This window comes from Thamnophis sirtalis, unplaced genomic scaffold (genome assembly GCF_051295495.1).
Source record: "Thamnophis sirtalis isolate CommonGarterSnake01/CBP01778 unplaced genomic scaffold, rThaSir2_p1.2 scaffold_4, whole genome shotgun sequence".
Taxonomy (NCBI): domain Eukaryota; kingdom Metazoa; phylum Chordata; class Lepidosauria; order Squamata; family Natricidae; genus Thamnophis; species Thamnophis sirtalis.
In genome coordinates this window covers 131363901-131380445 of record NW_028261384.1, presented here as the reverse complement: position 1 = coordinate 131380445, position 16545 = coordinate 131363901, and the positions used below count along the sequence as shown (strand labels likewise).

At 40.0% G+C, this 16545-nt stretch overlaps 1 protein-coding gene across 2 annotated transcripts in view; it reads right to left on the bottom strand.

Moving 5' to 3' along the window:
* Nucleotides 1-16545, bottom strand: part of PFAS (phosphoribosylformylglycinamidine synthase) — a 62901-nt gene that overhangs the window by 25105 nt on the left and 21251 nt on the right. For both annotated transcript variants that reach the window (XM_087714177.1, XM_087714176.1), the window contains 8 exons: nt 16018-16146; nt 15652-15783; nt 14559-14687; nt 12980-13053; nt 11031-11187; nt 9153-9214; nt 8622-8783; nt 855-980 (listed from right to left, as the gene is read on the bottom strand). In XM_087714177.1, the coding sequence (XP_087570303.1) occupies nt 855-980; nt 8622-8783; nt 9153-9214; nt 11031-11187; nt 12980-13053; nt 14559-14687; nt 15652-15783; nt 16018-16146 (971 nt within the window). The remainder of the gene's footprint in view (nt 1-854; nt 981-8621; nt 8784-9152; nt 9215-11030; nt 11188-12979; nt 13054-14558; nt 14688-15651; nt 15784-16017; nt 16147-16545) is intronic.

Below are 16545 nucleotides of genomic sequence, written 5' to 3'. Positions count from 1 at the left end.
AACCGATTCATATTTACGACGGATGCAGTTTCCTTGGGTTTTTGACTTTTTAACAAGCAAAATCAATGGGAAAGCCAGACTCACTTAACAACCATGTTACTCACTTAACAACTGCTGAGATTCACTTAACCACAGTGACAGAGAAAGGTCGTAAAATGGCAAAACTCCCTTTGCCACTGTATGGCTTACCACAGAAGTCTTTGAGCTCAATTCTGGTCCTGTGTACCATACTATTTGCTTGAGGACCATTTGAAGTTACAACGGCAAGGGGAAAAGTGATATACGACCAATTTTCACACTTACGACCGTTGCAGCGTTCCCCGTGGTCATGTAATTAAAATTGGCAACCGATTCATATTCTATGACGGTCGCGGTGCCCCAGGGTCATGTGTTCACCTCTTGCGACTTTCTGGCAAGCAAAATCAGTGGGGAAGCCAGATTCACTTAGCAGCCGCGTGACTTAACAACCGCAGAGATTCACTTAACAACAGTGGCAAGAAAGGTCATGAAACGGGGCAAAACTCACTTAAAAACTGTCTCGCTTAGCCACAGAAATTTGGAGCTCAACTGGGGTCCTACGTAAGTCGCGGGCGATCAGAAAGTTCGGCGGTTTGAATCCCTAGTACAGGTCCCCTGCATGAACAGGGGGGGGGGGTTGGACTAGATGACCTCCAAGGTCCTTTCCAACTCTGTTACTATTTACTGTATGAATCCTCTACAAAATTTAAGACACTCTGAACCTTGGTTGCATCCCTCGAAGAGGATTGAGCTCATCTGTCTTCAGCATCCCTGGTTGAACGTTAGTCGGTTTCGTGTTTGCTTTTATGCTGGGAGACTCTTGTGCCCTTCCGTACCTTGCGTGGCATCTTGCCAAGTACCCATTCCAGCTTCAAATTCACAGGGGTGTCCCTTCCTCCTGTCTCGCATTCGAGGACCTCTGCCGTACTTGCCGGGGACTTTGTGTCATCTACCAACACAATCTGTCAAGAAGAAGAAGAACAGGAGGCAACTTCAAATCAGATTCACACACTCCAGTGATGGCGAACGATTTCGGCATCGAGTGCCGAAAAGGTCCGCAGGCGCTCGTTGGGGCCGCACTCTGGGAAAGCCAAACTTCTGGCTTCTAGCGCCCATGCGTGCCCGACGATCAGCTGGCCGGTGTGCATGCGCAGGCCGGTTTTTGGCACCCCTGCGCCCATGAAGGAATCACACTCTGGAAAAGTCGAACTTCCGAGTTCACACAACAATCAGCATGCGCACACCGGTTTTCGACACTGCCGCACGAGCGGAGAATTGATCATCGTGCACGCAGGCAAGGATGTGCGTGCCAAGTGACATAGCTTCATCTACCATTTTGGGCACGTGCCGTAGGTTTGCATTCACAGCACTAGGCCAAGCTCTAGGATTTTGTTGAACAATCCATCTGTGGTTTGATTCTCTTTGAACCCTGAATATAGTGTAGGATTTATCATAGCTGGGATCCCACTATAAGCTAAGCCAGGGGTCTCCACACTTGGCAGCTTTAAGTCTTATGGACTTCAACTCCCAGAATTCCCCAGCCAGCTGGCTGGGGAATTCTGGGAGTTGAAGTCCACAAGTGGCCAAGTTTGGAGAGGCCTGACCTAGGCCAAGAACCAGCCTGCTACATGCATAATGGTGAACTGAACTGTCTAAAGAACTTTCTCTCAAATTATTTCAGTTTTTTGCTTTCTGCCCCCTTTATTCCTTCATATTCACTTTGATTTTTACCTCACAATCTGGTCGATTCTGTATTTTCAGAATTCCAGGACTACCTGTGCATGTTCTTGAATTGTGAGCCACCCAGAATCATTTGCTGAAATGGGTGGCTATAGGAAATGAAATTAAATAAAATTAAATATAAAATTAAATAAAATCATAAACTAAAATAAATGTAAACTAAAATAATAAAATAATAAACTATAAAGTAAAACAAATCATAAACTAAACTAAAATATAAAATAAAATATATAATAAACTATAAAATAAAATATATAATAAACTAAACTAAAATATGAAAAATAAAATAAAATATATAATAAAATAATAAAATAAAATAAAGCAAAATAAAGTAAAGCAATAAACTAAAATAAAATAAAATATAATAAAATAAAATAATAAACTATAAAATAAAATAAATCATAAACTAAAGTATAACATGTTGCGATATACGTGCAGGTATGCATTTAGCCATACTGTAACACGTATAGAACAGAAGCAATAATTAACCATATGATTAAATCAGTAAACTAAAAGCAATAATTGGCCATATGATTAGATCAGTAAGACAAACTGTCCAACTCCAAGCGTTGATTAAATGAGTACCCTTAACACTAAGCAGATCAGCAACCACAGACTTGTAACTAAGCGCTGATTAAATCAGGGGTTACAACTGTTTAACTCTCAAACATTAATTAAGCATTGGATGTTTGCATGATGATAAAAGGTTTATTGACTATGAGTGTTCTTCAAGTCTACATGAGAGTAAATGAGTTACCATATACTGTAAGCTTGCACAATCATGATTGGTCCGCATTGGCTATGTGAATCCACCCCTCCCTTGTGTATGATCAATAAAAGAAGCCCCCAGACTTCGTTCTGGGTCGGTTTCGTCCCGAAGGAAATTCGTGTCCGAGTCTTCTTTCCTCATTGGCTTCATGAACCACCCGCGGAGAAATCGCATCTGGTGACCCCCGACGTGATGATCCATGCTGCCCATCTCATCTCACCCTCGGCCGGGAAAAGCCTCGCACCCAGGGCCGGCCGTCTGCGAACGGAGCACCCTCTCAATTCGTGAGTATGGGATCGGGTTTCTCGAAAGAACAGGAAGCGCACCTTCATGAGCTTCGGGATATCTAAATTTTCTAGTGTAATTATTCAAGCGATGGGCAAGTCGCTTCCCGTTTTCCCCTCAAAAGTATTTAATTGACTTATTGACTGATGTCTAAAATCATTGTCCAATCTACCCGGAAAAAGGGGTCTTTAAAACTCTCCTTATGGATAAAATTGGGCACCTACTTCCATGAGGAACCCCGAGCCCCTCCGGGCGTTTTAACAACATGGCGTTTACTTATCAAAAAAGCCTAGCAAGCCCCTTCCTCTTCCCTTCTCTCTTCTTCTCCATCAACATTGAAACATGTGATCACCTTTTCTGGTCAGGGCTCAAGCCATGTGGCCCTGTCCAACAGTAAACCATCTTTCCAAGCAGCCTCCATGTCTCCAGTGTCTTCTTCCCCACTTGGAGCTGAACCCAGAAGGACATTTCTCTCAACAATTGGCGACCCACAGATGGGACTCCAAGCTAGCCTAACCAATGGATATGGCCCAGGTAAGCCTCCCATGCCGGCACAGACCCCATTGAGTCTGTGGGTGGACTTTATCTTGGCCTTAACCATTGGATCTAGGTTTTAAAGGGGTTTTGAGTTTGAGCTCAAAGGCTGCCTGGAAAGAAGGTGAGTACCTTTAAATTTTAATTCTCTAAAGTTTAAATTTTTGTTGTTGTTTCTGTTGTTCTGTGATAATACAGGAAAACTAATTTGGCTACATAAAGGTACTTAAAAGAAAAGGGAAAAATGTTGAGGTTTCTTTTTTTCTCCTGTCTCTTTGTCTCTTTGTCTTCTATGTAACCACGTGGTTTGTTTGTTAAGATTTGTGCCTTCCCTAATTTGACATATTTGTGCTAGGAATGTAGGATGTGAAAACCTGAGAGTTCTGTTTTTCCCTTCTTATTTTCTCCTTGTTCTTGTGTAAATGTGTGACTAAGTCTTTGTGCACCCTCAAGGTCTAAACTGGCAGAAATAGCCTTCGCTCAGTTTGTTTCCCCCCCCCCCAAAAAAAGAGTACAGATAAGGTTTTTTTTTCCTTCCTTCCATCCCTTTGCCTTAAAGTAACAACCCAGGAAATGTTTTAAGTTCATTTACAGGAAAAGTTTCATCCTTGCTTCTATCGTGTGTTTAAATGATTTTACCTGTTTATTTCCTTCCTGAAGCATGTGAATCCAGACCCCATTTTGCATCTGTGATATCCCCATAAATGTTACCAGTTTATCTGTTTAGTAACTGATGATTTTACCTTTTTTTTTACTCTGCCTGCAAGCTTTCTACCCACCCAGCCCCAAGCCCCTCCCTTACCCTTAATCCCCCAACAATGCCTTTTCTGTGGGGGAGGGAACCTTGTTTTCATGTTTTTCAGGCCTGGAAGATTTACTCTTCAGGTGAGTAAAGATTTTTTCTTTTGGGGGAGAAGGAGAGTGTAGCCTTGTGTGTGCATGTAAAAACCCTCTGCACATTTATCTGGCCAACCTACTCGAAACCTGGCCTCTAGAAGACAGTTTTCATTTAGATTTTGTAACAAGTTTGCTGATTTTCTGGCCACCATCAGATGAACTGAAGATAAATTCTACCTGAGTTTCTTCCCCAAAGCGATTAAAGCCTGACTGAATGGGAAGACCTAGGTAATTGGACTTGATTACTTTGATGTAATGTCTGTTAAAAAATAAATTCTTAGGTGTGCATCTAATAACATGTGGAATTGAATTGAACTGATGTTTGATCAGCTAGCTAAATAAATAAATAAATAAGCTTGGGCTTGAAGCTGTGGGGAGGGAAGAGTAGTTGGGATTTAAACTGCTTTCTGAGTTTCCCCATTGCTTGGAGAATGAGCCATAAGTTCTCCAAGGAAAGAAATTTGAAGATTTAAAGTGACAGAACCTCCCCCAGGCCTGAAAGTGTTGTTTCATGGTATGTGTGCATGTGTGTGTGTAATCATTTTCAGACCTGGAGGGAAGTTGAGATCTCTTAATAATAGAAAGTGGAGCTCATTGGCTTATGTACAGCTCCCTGAAATAATTGTAATAACTGCTTTGTATGAAAGAATGAATGAAATGGGATATTTTTGTGTGTGAAATTAATTTACACAAACAGTCTGGTTGCAGTGCAAATGTATATTGAATAGTAAAAGTTGGTATGAATGTACTTTAATTCCTTTCATATAAAGAAATAGTAAGTTGCAAGATTGTTTAATGGTATGTGTGTGTATGCTTGTGTGTTATCATTTCCAAACCTGAAAGGAGGGTGAGATCCTCTAATAAATAAAATGAAGCTTGGTGGCTTGTGAAAAAGCTTCCTGAAATAATTATAATGATTGGTTGGCATGAGCAAGCATGATTGCAGTATGAATGTATATGTCCCCGAAAGTGATAACTGAAGAGATCCAAAGACCTGTGATTGCCTGCGTGAAACCCCCCCCTCTTCCCCCCCCCAGTCATTCTTTGGAGGGAAGCAGGAGAAATGGGGAGAGAGTGTGTCTGCTCATTTTTACAATGAACGTGTGTATGAAATGCCCCTAGAGATACTTGTGAATGCCTCTGTGCATTACCCCCCCTTCTTTCCCTCATTCCTTTTGGGTCATTGAAGGGTGGCTGAAGTTTTTTGCTCATTTTAACCAATTTTTATTTCCTCTCTCTTCTGAGAAATTTGGAGTAAATGGGTGACTTGCTCCTTCACCTTTAAAAGTTATGCAATTACATTTCCTTTTCTGCTCTGAATGCATTTTGGTTTTTCTCTTTTCCTTCTGGAAATTTTTGAGGTTTAAAATGCTTAATTAAACCTATAAACAGAAATGATTTTGAGATATTTTGCTTACATTTGTAAATGTTCTAACATACTTAATGAGAATTTGCTTCCATCTGAATGGAATCTAATATTTTGGAGTGTTGCCTCAAAGTACCTCTTTTTTTAATTGCATTTTTTAAAAAAAGTTGTTTTTCTTCCCTTTCTCTTTTACACCTGAGTGCATTTTTAAAAGCTTGTGAGTCAAGGTACTCTACCCTATGTTATTTTGTTTGTTTGTTTGCAACACAAGTTGTTGTCTCTTTTGAAAATTTACTCATCTTACTGCAAAAGTGTTTTAATCATAGAAGCAGTGGGAATGTCCTGTTCCATGAAATTTACATCATTTACATCGTCTGCCTTCTGGAATAATGTTTGGATTTCCACATTTGGACAGAATGGGTGAGATTCCACAACATGGGACTATGTCTGTATAGAACTGTATATTTGGCCTCTCTTTTTCTTCACCTAAGACACAAAGGACTGCTAACTCTTGAATTGGCTGCTGGCGATTGCATTCTGATAAAATCTGACATGAGGAGAAAAAACTTACCCAAGCCTGGGACAGACTCTACCTGACTGACCACTCTTATCAGCAAGCTAAGCTTAATGCCATCCAGCAGATATGAAAGAATGGACCCTGAGATGGAGAAGTAAAGACCAAAAGACTTTCTTTTATCCCCAGAAGACTATAGGGGAGGGTGAAAATTGATCCTAAAGTTCTCTTTCTTTGCTTTCTTCACAGAAATTCATTGTTAGGTTTCTTTCTTGTCTCATTTATATTGTAATCAGTTTAATGTATTCATGTAAGAATTGTATTTTGAGAATGATAGCACAGCAATTCTGAACACCTTGGATTTATGTCTAGTGGGAGGAAAAGTTTGTCCAAAATGTCTGTATTTTCTGTATTGTAGAAGCAGCTACACACACACACACACATAACAAGAAAGAGAGAGAGAGAGTGAGAGAGAGAGAGAGAGAGAGAGAGATAAGAGCCTATTCAGAATTAGATTGAAACTATCTCTTCCACACACAGTTTTTGCACATTAGCTAAACTCAATTTGGCCTCACTAAAATAAAAGCCAGGGCAGGTTGAAGAACCATCCCTTTTAAAATGGGCAGCCTATACCTTAAAGGGAAAGCAAGGCTGTGAATTTCTGCTTGTTTAAAACCTGTCTGGAAGCTCATATAAAGTGATATCTGAAACTAATTGGCATGGAAAATTGGATACTGTAAATTTCTTTCCAGAAATTTGTACCCTCGTTGCTAGTCCTTCATGGTTGAAAGCTAAACACATGTGCATTTCACTCACATGTTTTGAAGAGAAAACAAAAGAAAGGGGAGTATGTAGGAAATTTAATCTTACAAATTGCTGTCTTCAAATTGATTCAACTGGCAAGGTAGTGGCCAATCTCAGTTGCAGAAATTGGTTCACGTACCCGTGCAAAAGTGGACAGGATTAATGGATGATGCAGGCTTCCTGGGAGGAATTTTTCGCAATTGGAAACAAGCCGCCTTCATGGCAGGCATGGCGCTCCTAGGGTTTCTCCTTTTACCCTGTTTAATCCCAGTGATCCAAATCATCATTCAATCCACAGTAGAAAGTATGACACAGGGCAAAAACATTAACACAGCAATCTTTGATTCGCAACACAAAGCCCTACTAACAGCATTCTCTGATGAAGACCCAGAGAAAAACGATACTCCCTTCCGACTCCTCAAAATTTAAAACAAAAGGAGGAGATGTTGCGATATACGTGCAGGTATGCATTTAGCCATACTGTAACACGTATAGAACAGAAGCAATAATTAACCATATGATTAAATCAGTAAACTAAAAGCAATAATTGGCCATATGATTAGATCAGTAAGACAAACTGTCCAACTCCAAGCGTTGATTAAATGAGTACCCTTAACACTAAGCAGATCAGCAACCACAGACTTGTAACTAAGCGCTGATTAAATCAGGGGTTACAACTGTTTAACTCTCAAACATTAATTAAGCATTGGATGTTTGCATGATGATAAAAGGTTTATTGACTATGAGTGTTCTTCAAGTCTACATGAGAGTAAATGAGTTACCATATACTGTAAGCTTGCACAATCATGATTGGTCCGCATTGGCTATGTGAATCCACCCCTCCCTTGTGTATGATCAATAAAAGAAGCCCCCAGACTTCGTTCTGGGTCGGTTTCGTCCCGAAGGAAATTCGTGTCCGAGTCTTCTTTCCTCATTGGCTTCATGAACCACCCGCGGAGAAATCGCAATAACATATAAAATAAAATATATAATAAAATAAAATAATAAAGCAAAAGTAAAGTAAAGCAATAAACTAAACTAAACTAAAATAAAATAATAAACTATAAAAGAAAATAAATCATAAACTAAAGTATAAAATATAAAATAAAATATATAATAAACTAATAAAATAAAATAATAAAGCAAAAGTAAAGTAAAGCAATAAAATAAAATAAAATCATACACTATAAGATAAAATAAACCATAAACTAAACTAAAATATAAAATAAAATGTATAATAAACTAATAAAATAATAAAGTAAAAGTAAAGTAAAGCAATAAACTAAACTAAACTAATAAAAGTTTAAAACAGTTGTAATACTCCGAGGTCACGTGATCGCCTTTTGCCACCATACCCAGCCAGCTTTTAACAAGCAAAATCAATGGGGGAAGCCAGCTCTGTTTAACAACCCCGTGATCCACTTAACAACCATGGCAACAAGATCCTAAAATCAGACATGACTCATTTAACTGCCACCTCGCTTATCAATAAAAAGTTCTGGTCCCAACTGGAGTCGAACTAATGTGGGCATGAGGCTTAGAAAGGTTCTATCAGAGAGGTGCCACCCAAATATTGACAGTGGCAACACTATCTTCTGGTCTAGTCTCTCCTTTCCTGCAGAAGGATTTTCTTCATTTGCGCCCAACCCAAAAGATTGATGTTCTTCTACCACCAGCGCCTATTTCTCTCTCACCTTCCCCTCGCGCGTGATTTTGCCAACAAAGTCAACGGCGCATCTTTCACGGGAAGCCAGGCGTTGAAGAAAATCAGCTCGGCGTGGCGGAAGCAGGAGCGCATTTGATTCTTGATACTCGGCCCCCCAGATTTCCAAAACACTCAAAGTGGGGTCTCCCAGCTAGGAAACAAACGAGAGAGAGATTGAGATTGAGAGAGAGAGAGAGAAAGAGAGAGAGAAACCAGCCTAAACTCCGTAGAATCTACAGAGAGAAAGAAGGCGCCATGAACAGCATCGATGCTCTGTTGGTTCAATGCAGGTAGTCTTCTACTTACAACCGTGACTGAATCAAAGTTTCTGTTTCTTTTCCGAGTCAAAAAGCTCAATAAATCATATGCCAGGGAGTGTTTCACATTGGCAGTTGTGATGCATGTTTTGAGCAACAGGGAGCCGCAGCAGAGGCATGAAAGAGCCACATGCGGCTCCAGAGCTGTGGACTGCTGACCCCTGGGGTAGTTCAACCATTGCAAGGCTTAAGCAAAGACACACCTGGAAACGGCTCGCATAAATAGTGGCTCCTGCTGGCTCACTCAACTCCTTCAAGACATTCCCTTTAAAAAAAAGAGAGAAAGTTATTTAGAACAGGGGTCTCCAACCCCCAGTCTGTGGACGGGCACCAGGTTGCGGCATGCCAGAAACTGGGCCGCGTGAACAAGCAAAGTCTCATCCACGGGATACAGGCAGCATACAAAGCTACTGTTACCGTTTGCATTAATTAACACTGCTGCTTAGTTTAATAACTGTTATACTTTGATGATTCTAATGCTTTTTATGTTATAAGCTACCCAGAGTCATTGGACCGAAGATGGGCGGCAAATAAATTTCTAAATAAATAAATAAATAGATTTTTAAATACACATGTCTAAATAAATAGATACATTTCTGAACAAATACATTCTAAATAAATACATTTTTAAATAAATACTGTAAATAAATTTCTGAACAAATACATTTCCAAATAAATAGATTTCTAAATAAATAGATTTTTAAATCAACAAATTTCTAAATAAATACCGTAAATAAATTTCTAAATCAATAAATTTCTAAATAAATACCGTAAATAAATTTCTAAATAAATACGTTTCTAAATACATCAATAAATAAATTTCTAAATCAATAAATAAATTTCTAAATCAATAAATTTCTAATCAGTAAATTTCTAAATCAATAAATTTCTAAAATCAATAAATAAATTTGTAAATCAATCAATAAATAAATTTGTAAATCAATCAATAAATAAAATTGTAAACCAATAAATAGATTTTTAAATAAACAAATTTCTAAATAAATACACTTCTGAGCAAAATTTCTAATTTTTCTAAATCAATACATTTCTAAATCAATACATTTCTAAATCAATACATTTCCAAATCAATACATTTCTAAATCAATAAATAAATTTGTAAATCAATCAATAAATAAATTTGTAAATCAATCAATAAATAAATTTGTAAATCAATAAATAGATTTTTAAATAAACCAATTTCTAAATAAATACACTTCTGAACAAAATTTCTAATTTTTCTAAATCAATACATTTCTAAATCAATAAATTTCCAAATCAATAAATTTCTAAATCAATCAATAAATAAATTTGTAAATCAATCAATAAATAAATTTGTAAATCAATCAATAAATAAAATTGTAAACCAATAAATAGATTTTTAAATAAACAAATTTCTAAATAAATACACTTCTGAGCAAAATTTCTAATTTTTCTAAATCAATACATTTCTAAATCAATACATTTCTAAATCAATAAATTTCCAAATCAATACATTTCTAAATCAATAAATAAATTTGTAAATCAATCAATAAATAAATTTGTAAATCAATCAATAAATAAATTTGTAAATCAATAAATAGATTTTTAAATAAACCAATTTCTAAATAAATACACTTCTGAACAAAATTTCTAATTTTTCTAAATCAATACATTTCTAAATCAATAAATTTCCAAATCAATAAATTTCTAAATCAATCAATAAATAAATTTGTAAATCAATCAATAAATAAATTTGTAAATCAATCAATAAATAAATTTGTAAATCAATAAATAGATTTTTAAATAAACCAATTTCTAAATAAATACACTTCTGAGCAAAATTTCTATTTTTTCTAAATCAATACATTTCTAAACAAATCAATAAAAAATTTTTAAAAAATAAACAAATTTCTATATAAGTAAGTAAGTAAATACATCTGCGGTTTGGTCCTTACAAGTAGTCCTCAAGTTATGACCATAATCAAGCCTAAGACAATGATATTTTTTGGCGGCAGTCGTAAAGCAAGGGCTACATTCATTAAGTGAGCCCATGGTTCGCAACGGCTGGAGCATCCCAAAATCCTCTTCCCTCCCATGCTCACCATTGCCTCCAGCACCCTGGTCGTGCAAACTGCAGATGGGGTTGTTCTCTCCGCTTTCGATGCAACCCCGAAGGACTCGGTTCATTTTCTGTTCCATTTCGGCGTCACCGCGTTGCACGGCTCCAAAATCCAGCTCACTGGCATTGTCGCCTTGCACCTAAATGGGCAGAGGAGAGGTTGGCAGGTGGGAGACCAGGCCACAACGGGAAGAGTACAGGTAGTCCTCACTTTCCCACGAGGTGCTTTTTTTTCAAGAGGCTACTGAACTACCTGGTTTTTCTTTGCTTTCTCTTTTTTTTTATCCAAGAAGCTTCTTCAGCTCCGACTGGATGGTGGGGAATGGAAAAATTTATACTATCCAGGTTCGCCTGGTACACCAATTGCGGCCCTACTTGGACAGGGGGGCACTTCAGACAGTCACTCAGGCCCTTGTCACCTCAAAGCTCGAAGGAGGGGCCTCCTTCGGATACCGTCAGCTGGATAGTGTCGGCTGGCGGGTCCCCGGAGGAGAGCCTTCTCTGTGGCTGCTCCGACCCTGTGGAATCAACTACCCACAGAGGTCCGGACCTTACCCACTCTCATGGCCTGCAGGAAAGCCGTTAAAACCTGGCTGTTCCGGCAGGCCTGGGGCTGTTGACCTTAGTGTTAAGGTCCAGCCCCGATTAGAATGTATGTGTGTTGTGAATTTTAAACTATTTTTTTACTTATTTTGCTTTTCTTTTTTCTTCTTTCGTTGTAAGCCGCCCGGAGTCCTCCGGGATTGGGCGGCCTATAAATTTAATAGATGAAACTTAATAAATGAAATCCAGTCAGAGTTATCAGTGCGCACGGTGTGACTATGTGAGAAAACGCAGGAGCAAATACAGTAAACAGAGGTTTGTATTTAAATAGTGGGGGTTTTCCCTACAAAGCCTATATTATGTACATAACACACCAGGGGTGGGTTTCAAACTTTTTACTACCTATTCTGTGGGCGTGGTTTGGTGGGCATGTGACTGGGTGGGCATGGCCAACTTGACGTCACCCGCCAGGAGATGTCATGGATTGGGTAAAATGTGGTGAAGCTCACTTAACAACGCTGTTGCTTAGCAACCAAAATTCTGGGCTCAATTGTAGTCATAAGTCAAGAACTATCTCTGCCTTCCTCTGCATGGCAGCCTTGTCCTACTAAACTCCTTCTCCTTTCTGGCAATTTTCCTCTCTGTTAGAGGCACGAAAATAATCCAGACAATGTAAGGTTTTCCTGCTGCAGCAGGGGGTTGGACTAGATGACCTCTGGGTAGCCTTCTAGCCCTAAATTGCTGTGCTGTTTTTCTTTCTTTCTTTCTTTCTTTCTTTCTTTCTTTCTTTCTTTCTTTCTTTCTTTCTTTCTTTCTTTCTTTCTTTCTTTCCTTCCTTCTTTCTTTCTCCCTTCCTTCTGTGGGAAGCAACCTCTGCAAATAACTGCTGAATGACACTTTGAAAACTTCCTTCCGAGCAGCTTTTCAATTTAAAGCAGGACTCCAAAGTCTGCAGCTTTAAGACTTGTGGACTTCAACTCCCAGAATTCCACAGCCAGGCATGCTCAGTTCCAATTTAAAGCAACAGCATTTGTTTTTCTCCTTTGCTGAATCTCCCGGCTGAAAAGTGAGTTTCCTTCTTTTCTTTTTTCTTTCTCCCTTCATCCCTCCCTCCCTCTCTCTCCCTCTCTCTCTCTCTTATTTTTTAAAACTTTTTTCCCCTTACCTGAACCGGCAGGGGGAAAAAACTTTTTTTTAAAAAAACCTTCCAACGAATCCGGTCCTATCCCGTATGCCAGATTTTCACTACCTCTTCTGCCGTACAGGGAGGAACCCACCTCTGATACACATACGTTCTTTAGTCAGCCCTCAAACAAACAGCAGTCAGCAAATTACAGCAGGGAAGCACACACAGAGCAGAGACAGAAGAAGAAAAGTTCCTCAGTTTACCTGAATGGAAGACGCAGCTCCTCCTCCGACCCCAATTCGGTAAACGGGCCCTCCCACCTTCACCACATCCATCCCTGGGTGGGAGAGAGATAAAAAACACAAAGTGAAATTTTGGACACGGAAGAAAGAGGTAAGGAGAGGTGGGTGGGAAGGAGAGAAAGAGAAGGAGCGGAGGGAGGAAGAGAGAAAAAGAGAAGGAGAGAGGGTAGGAAGGAGAAGACAGAGGGTAGGAGTAGGGGAGAAGTAAGGGAAGGAAGAAGGGGAAGGAGAGGAGGGAAGGAAGTAGAGAAGGAATGGAGGGAGAAAAGAAAAGAAAGAGAAAATAAGGTGAGATGTGGAGGAGAGGTAGGGGAAGAAGAAGGTGGGTGGGAAGGAGAGAAAGAGAATGAGAGGAGGGAGGAAGAGAGAAAAAGAGAAGGAGAGAGGGTAGGAAGGAGAAGACAGAGGGTAGGAGTAGGGGAGAAGTAAGGGAAGGAAGAAGGGGAAGGAGAGGAGGAAGGAAGGAAGTAGAGAAGGAAGGGAGGGAGAAAAGAAAAGAAAGAGAAAATAAGGTAGTGTCATAACAGGTGTGAAGGATGGTAAATAATACATTCCAAATTATACCTTATACCCTTTTAAATGGAATAATAATAATAATAATAATATAAGAATGGCAAAGAAAAAGAATAACTATGTGAATGTATACCTATAACTGCATGTAAGAGAATAGATGAAGTAAAAATATAAAGCACAATATAGGTAAATAATACTTGATCATAAGTAGCTAAGTATAAATAAATAAAGAAATGTATATAAAAATGGATAATGAGTAACGAGATTATGAACGCAAGATAGAAATGTATAGAAAGGAAAACACTAACTGCAAAGAAACCGATTCGGAACTGCTGTATGATATACGATGGAACTTATTGTTCCTATGTTGTTTTTAAGTCATGTGGTTATTTTTGTTAATGTGTTTATGTGTTCCATTGATGTGCTTATGTGTATAAAATAAAATAAAATTAAATAAAATAAATAAATAAATAAATAAATAAATAAATAAATAAATAAATAAATAAATAAATAAATAAATAAGAGAAATTTCGGACACGGGGAGCGAATTCGGTTTTTGGCTGCCGTTGGCTGGAATACAGGTAGCGTTCAACTGAGCCCTAACATTTACATCGCTAAGTGAGACATCTGTCAAGTGGGTTTTGCCCCATTCCTTGCCACCGTTGCTAAATGAACTCCTGCAGCTGTTAAGCTAGTAACACCGCTGTTAAGTGAATCGAGCTACCCTGTTGACTTTGCTGGTCAGAAATTTACAAAAATTGATCACATGACCCTGGGACACCCCAACCGTCATAAGTAGGAATCAGTTCCCAAGGGTTTGAATTTTGATCAAATGACCATGAAGATGCTGAAATGGTCATGTGTGTGAAAAATAATCACGTCACTTTTTTCCAGTGCCGTTCTCACTGGGATAACGTTGTAACCGTGAAAGTTTGACGGTTTGACCGGTCACGAAATGAACTGTCGTAAGTTGAGGACTACCTCTAGATTTGGGATACAAGACGCTACCATCCCAAAGAATCCTTACCGGGCAGGGGAGTTTCCTTGCGGACGTGTATGTCTTCAATGGCTCCGATGCCTCCACTGAACATGATGGGCTTGATCCATTCGTGCCGCTCGCCGTCCCCCAAGCGCATCCCGAAAGACCGTGCGAACCCTGGGCCAAGGAAGACAGTTGAATTTAAACAATGGCCCTTCCCCAGGTAATCTTGCATATTCCTCCAGTTCAGTGTTGGTGGCTTGAAGATGCCTGGACTTCAACTCCCAGAAATCCTCAGCCAGTTCAAGCTTGGTGGCTTGAAGATGCCTGGACTTCAACTCCCAGAAATCCTCAGCCAGTTCAAGCTTGGTGGCTTGAAGATGCCTGGACTTCGACTCCCAGAAATCCTCAGCCAGCCCAAACTTGGTGGCTTGAAGATGCCTGGACTTCGACTCCCAGAAATCCTCAGCCAGTTCAAGCTTGGTGGCTTGAAGATGCCTGGACTTCAACTCCCAGAAATCCTCAGCCAGCCCAAGCTTGGTGGCTTGAAGATGCCTGGACTTCAACTCCCAGAAATCCTCAGCCAGCTCAAGCTTGGTGGCTTGAAAATGTGTGGACTTCAACTCCCAGAAATCCTCTGCCAGCTCAAGCTTGGTGGCTTGAAAATGTGTGGACGTCAACTCCCAGAAATCCTCAGCCAGCTCAAGCTTGGTGGCTTGAAGATGTGTGGACTTTGACTCCCAGAATTCCCAGCAACCCAAGCTTGGTGCCTCAAGATGTGTCATTTCCTATCAGTCCAACCTTGGTGGCTTCAAGATATGTGGACTTCAACTCCCAGAATTCCCTAATCAGCCTAACCTTGGTGGCTTCAAGATGTGTCATTCCCTAGTCAGATCAACCTTGGTGACTTCAAGGTATGTGGACTTCAACTCCCAGAATTCCCCAGGCAGTCATGCTGGCTGGGGAATTCTGGAAGTTGAAGTCCATATACCTTGAAGCTGATAAAGTTGATAAAAACTGTTTTATAGTTCCTCTGCCCCTTCCCATGCTTTCAGTCAGCATCTTTTTACAAAACAAATCACAACTTCAAGCACACCGCCGGCTGGATCTCAAGAGCATACAGTACCACCAGCAAGCTCACCTGCCAGCACAGGTTCCCCAAATTTGTTGCCGTAGTCGGATGCTCCATCGCTGGCACCGATGGCCACTTCCACAGGTCGAGCAAAATTATCAGGGTATATGAAAGATGTGTCTTCCCAAGGTAACGAGTATCCTATAAAGAAGAATGCAAAATAATAAGTAATTAATCTGTGATTAATTTGAACATTAATCCAAATAATCACTTTGCATCTTTTTTTAAAAAAAATATTCTCTGCAGTCATCTGGTTGTTCCCGCCATTCAGTCAGAACAGAAGAAGCTTCTCATATGAGAAGTGAAATGTCTTCAACAAATAACAAAGCAAGTTTGTTTCCTTGGGGGGGGGGCAACCACCTTTGTAACGCTAACCTGGAATGTGCAAATTGCCAAAGCTGTATCCGGCAGTTCCAGCGATTACGTGAGCCCCGCGACCTGTGCATTGCACATCCCGGATTCTCCCGCCTGTCCCAGTGGTGGCACCGCTGAATGGGGCAACTCCTAGAAGGGGCGAGAAATTGCACCGATTAGACAACGCTTGATTAACTCTACTTTACTTGAACAAATGATTGAGTAGCTAAGCCAGGGGTGTGTCAAACTCAACTTCATTGAGAGCCGCATCAGGGTTGCGTTCAGTGGTGACTGCCGGGAGCACTGAGTACTGTTCCGGCCGCCGGAGAGCCCCTGGAACTCGGGGAAGCCATTTTTGCACACATCCCCCCAAGGCTTGAGGAAAGTCTCCGGAGCCTGGGGAGGGCAAAAAATGGTTCTCTGGAAAGTTCTGGAAGTCTGAAAACGGGCCTGTTTCCAGCCTCCAGAGCTAGGGGGAGGCCATTTTCGCCCTCCCCTCAAGGAAAGCCTCCGGAGCCTGGGAAGGGCAAAAATGGTTCTCCCAGAAGT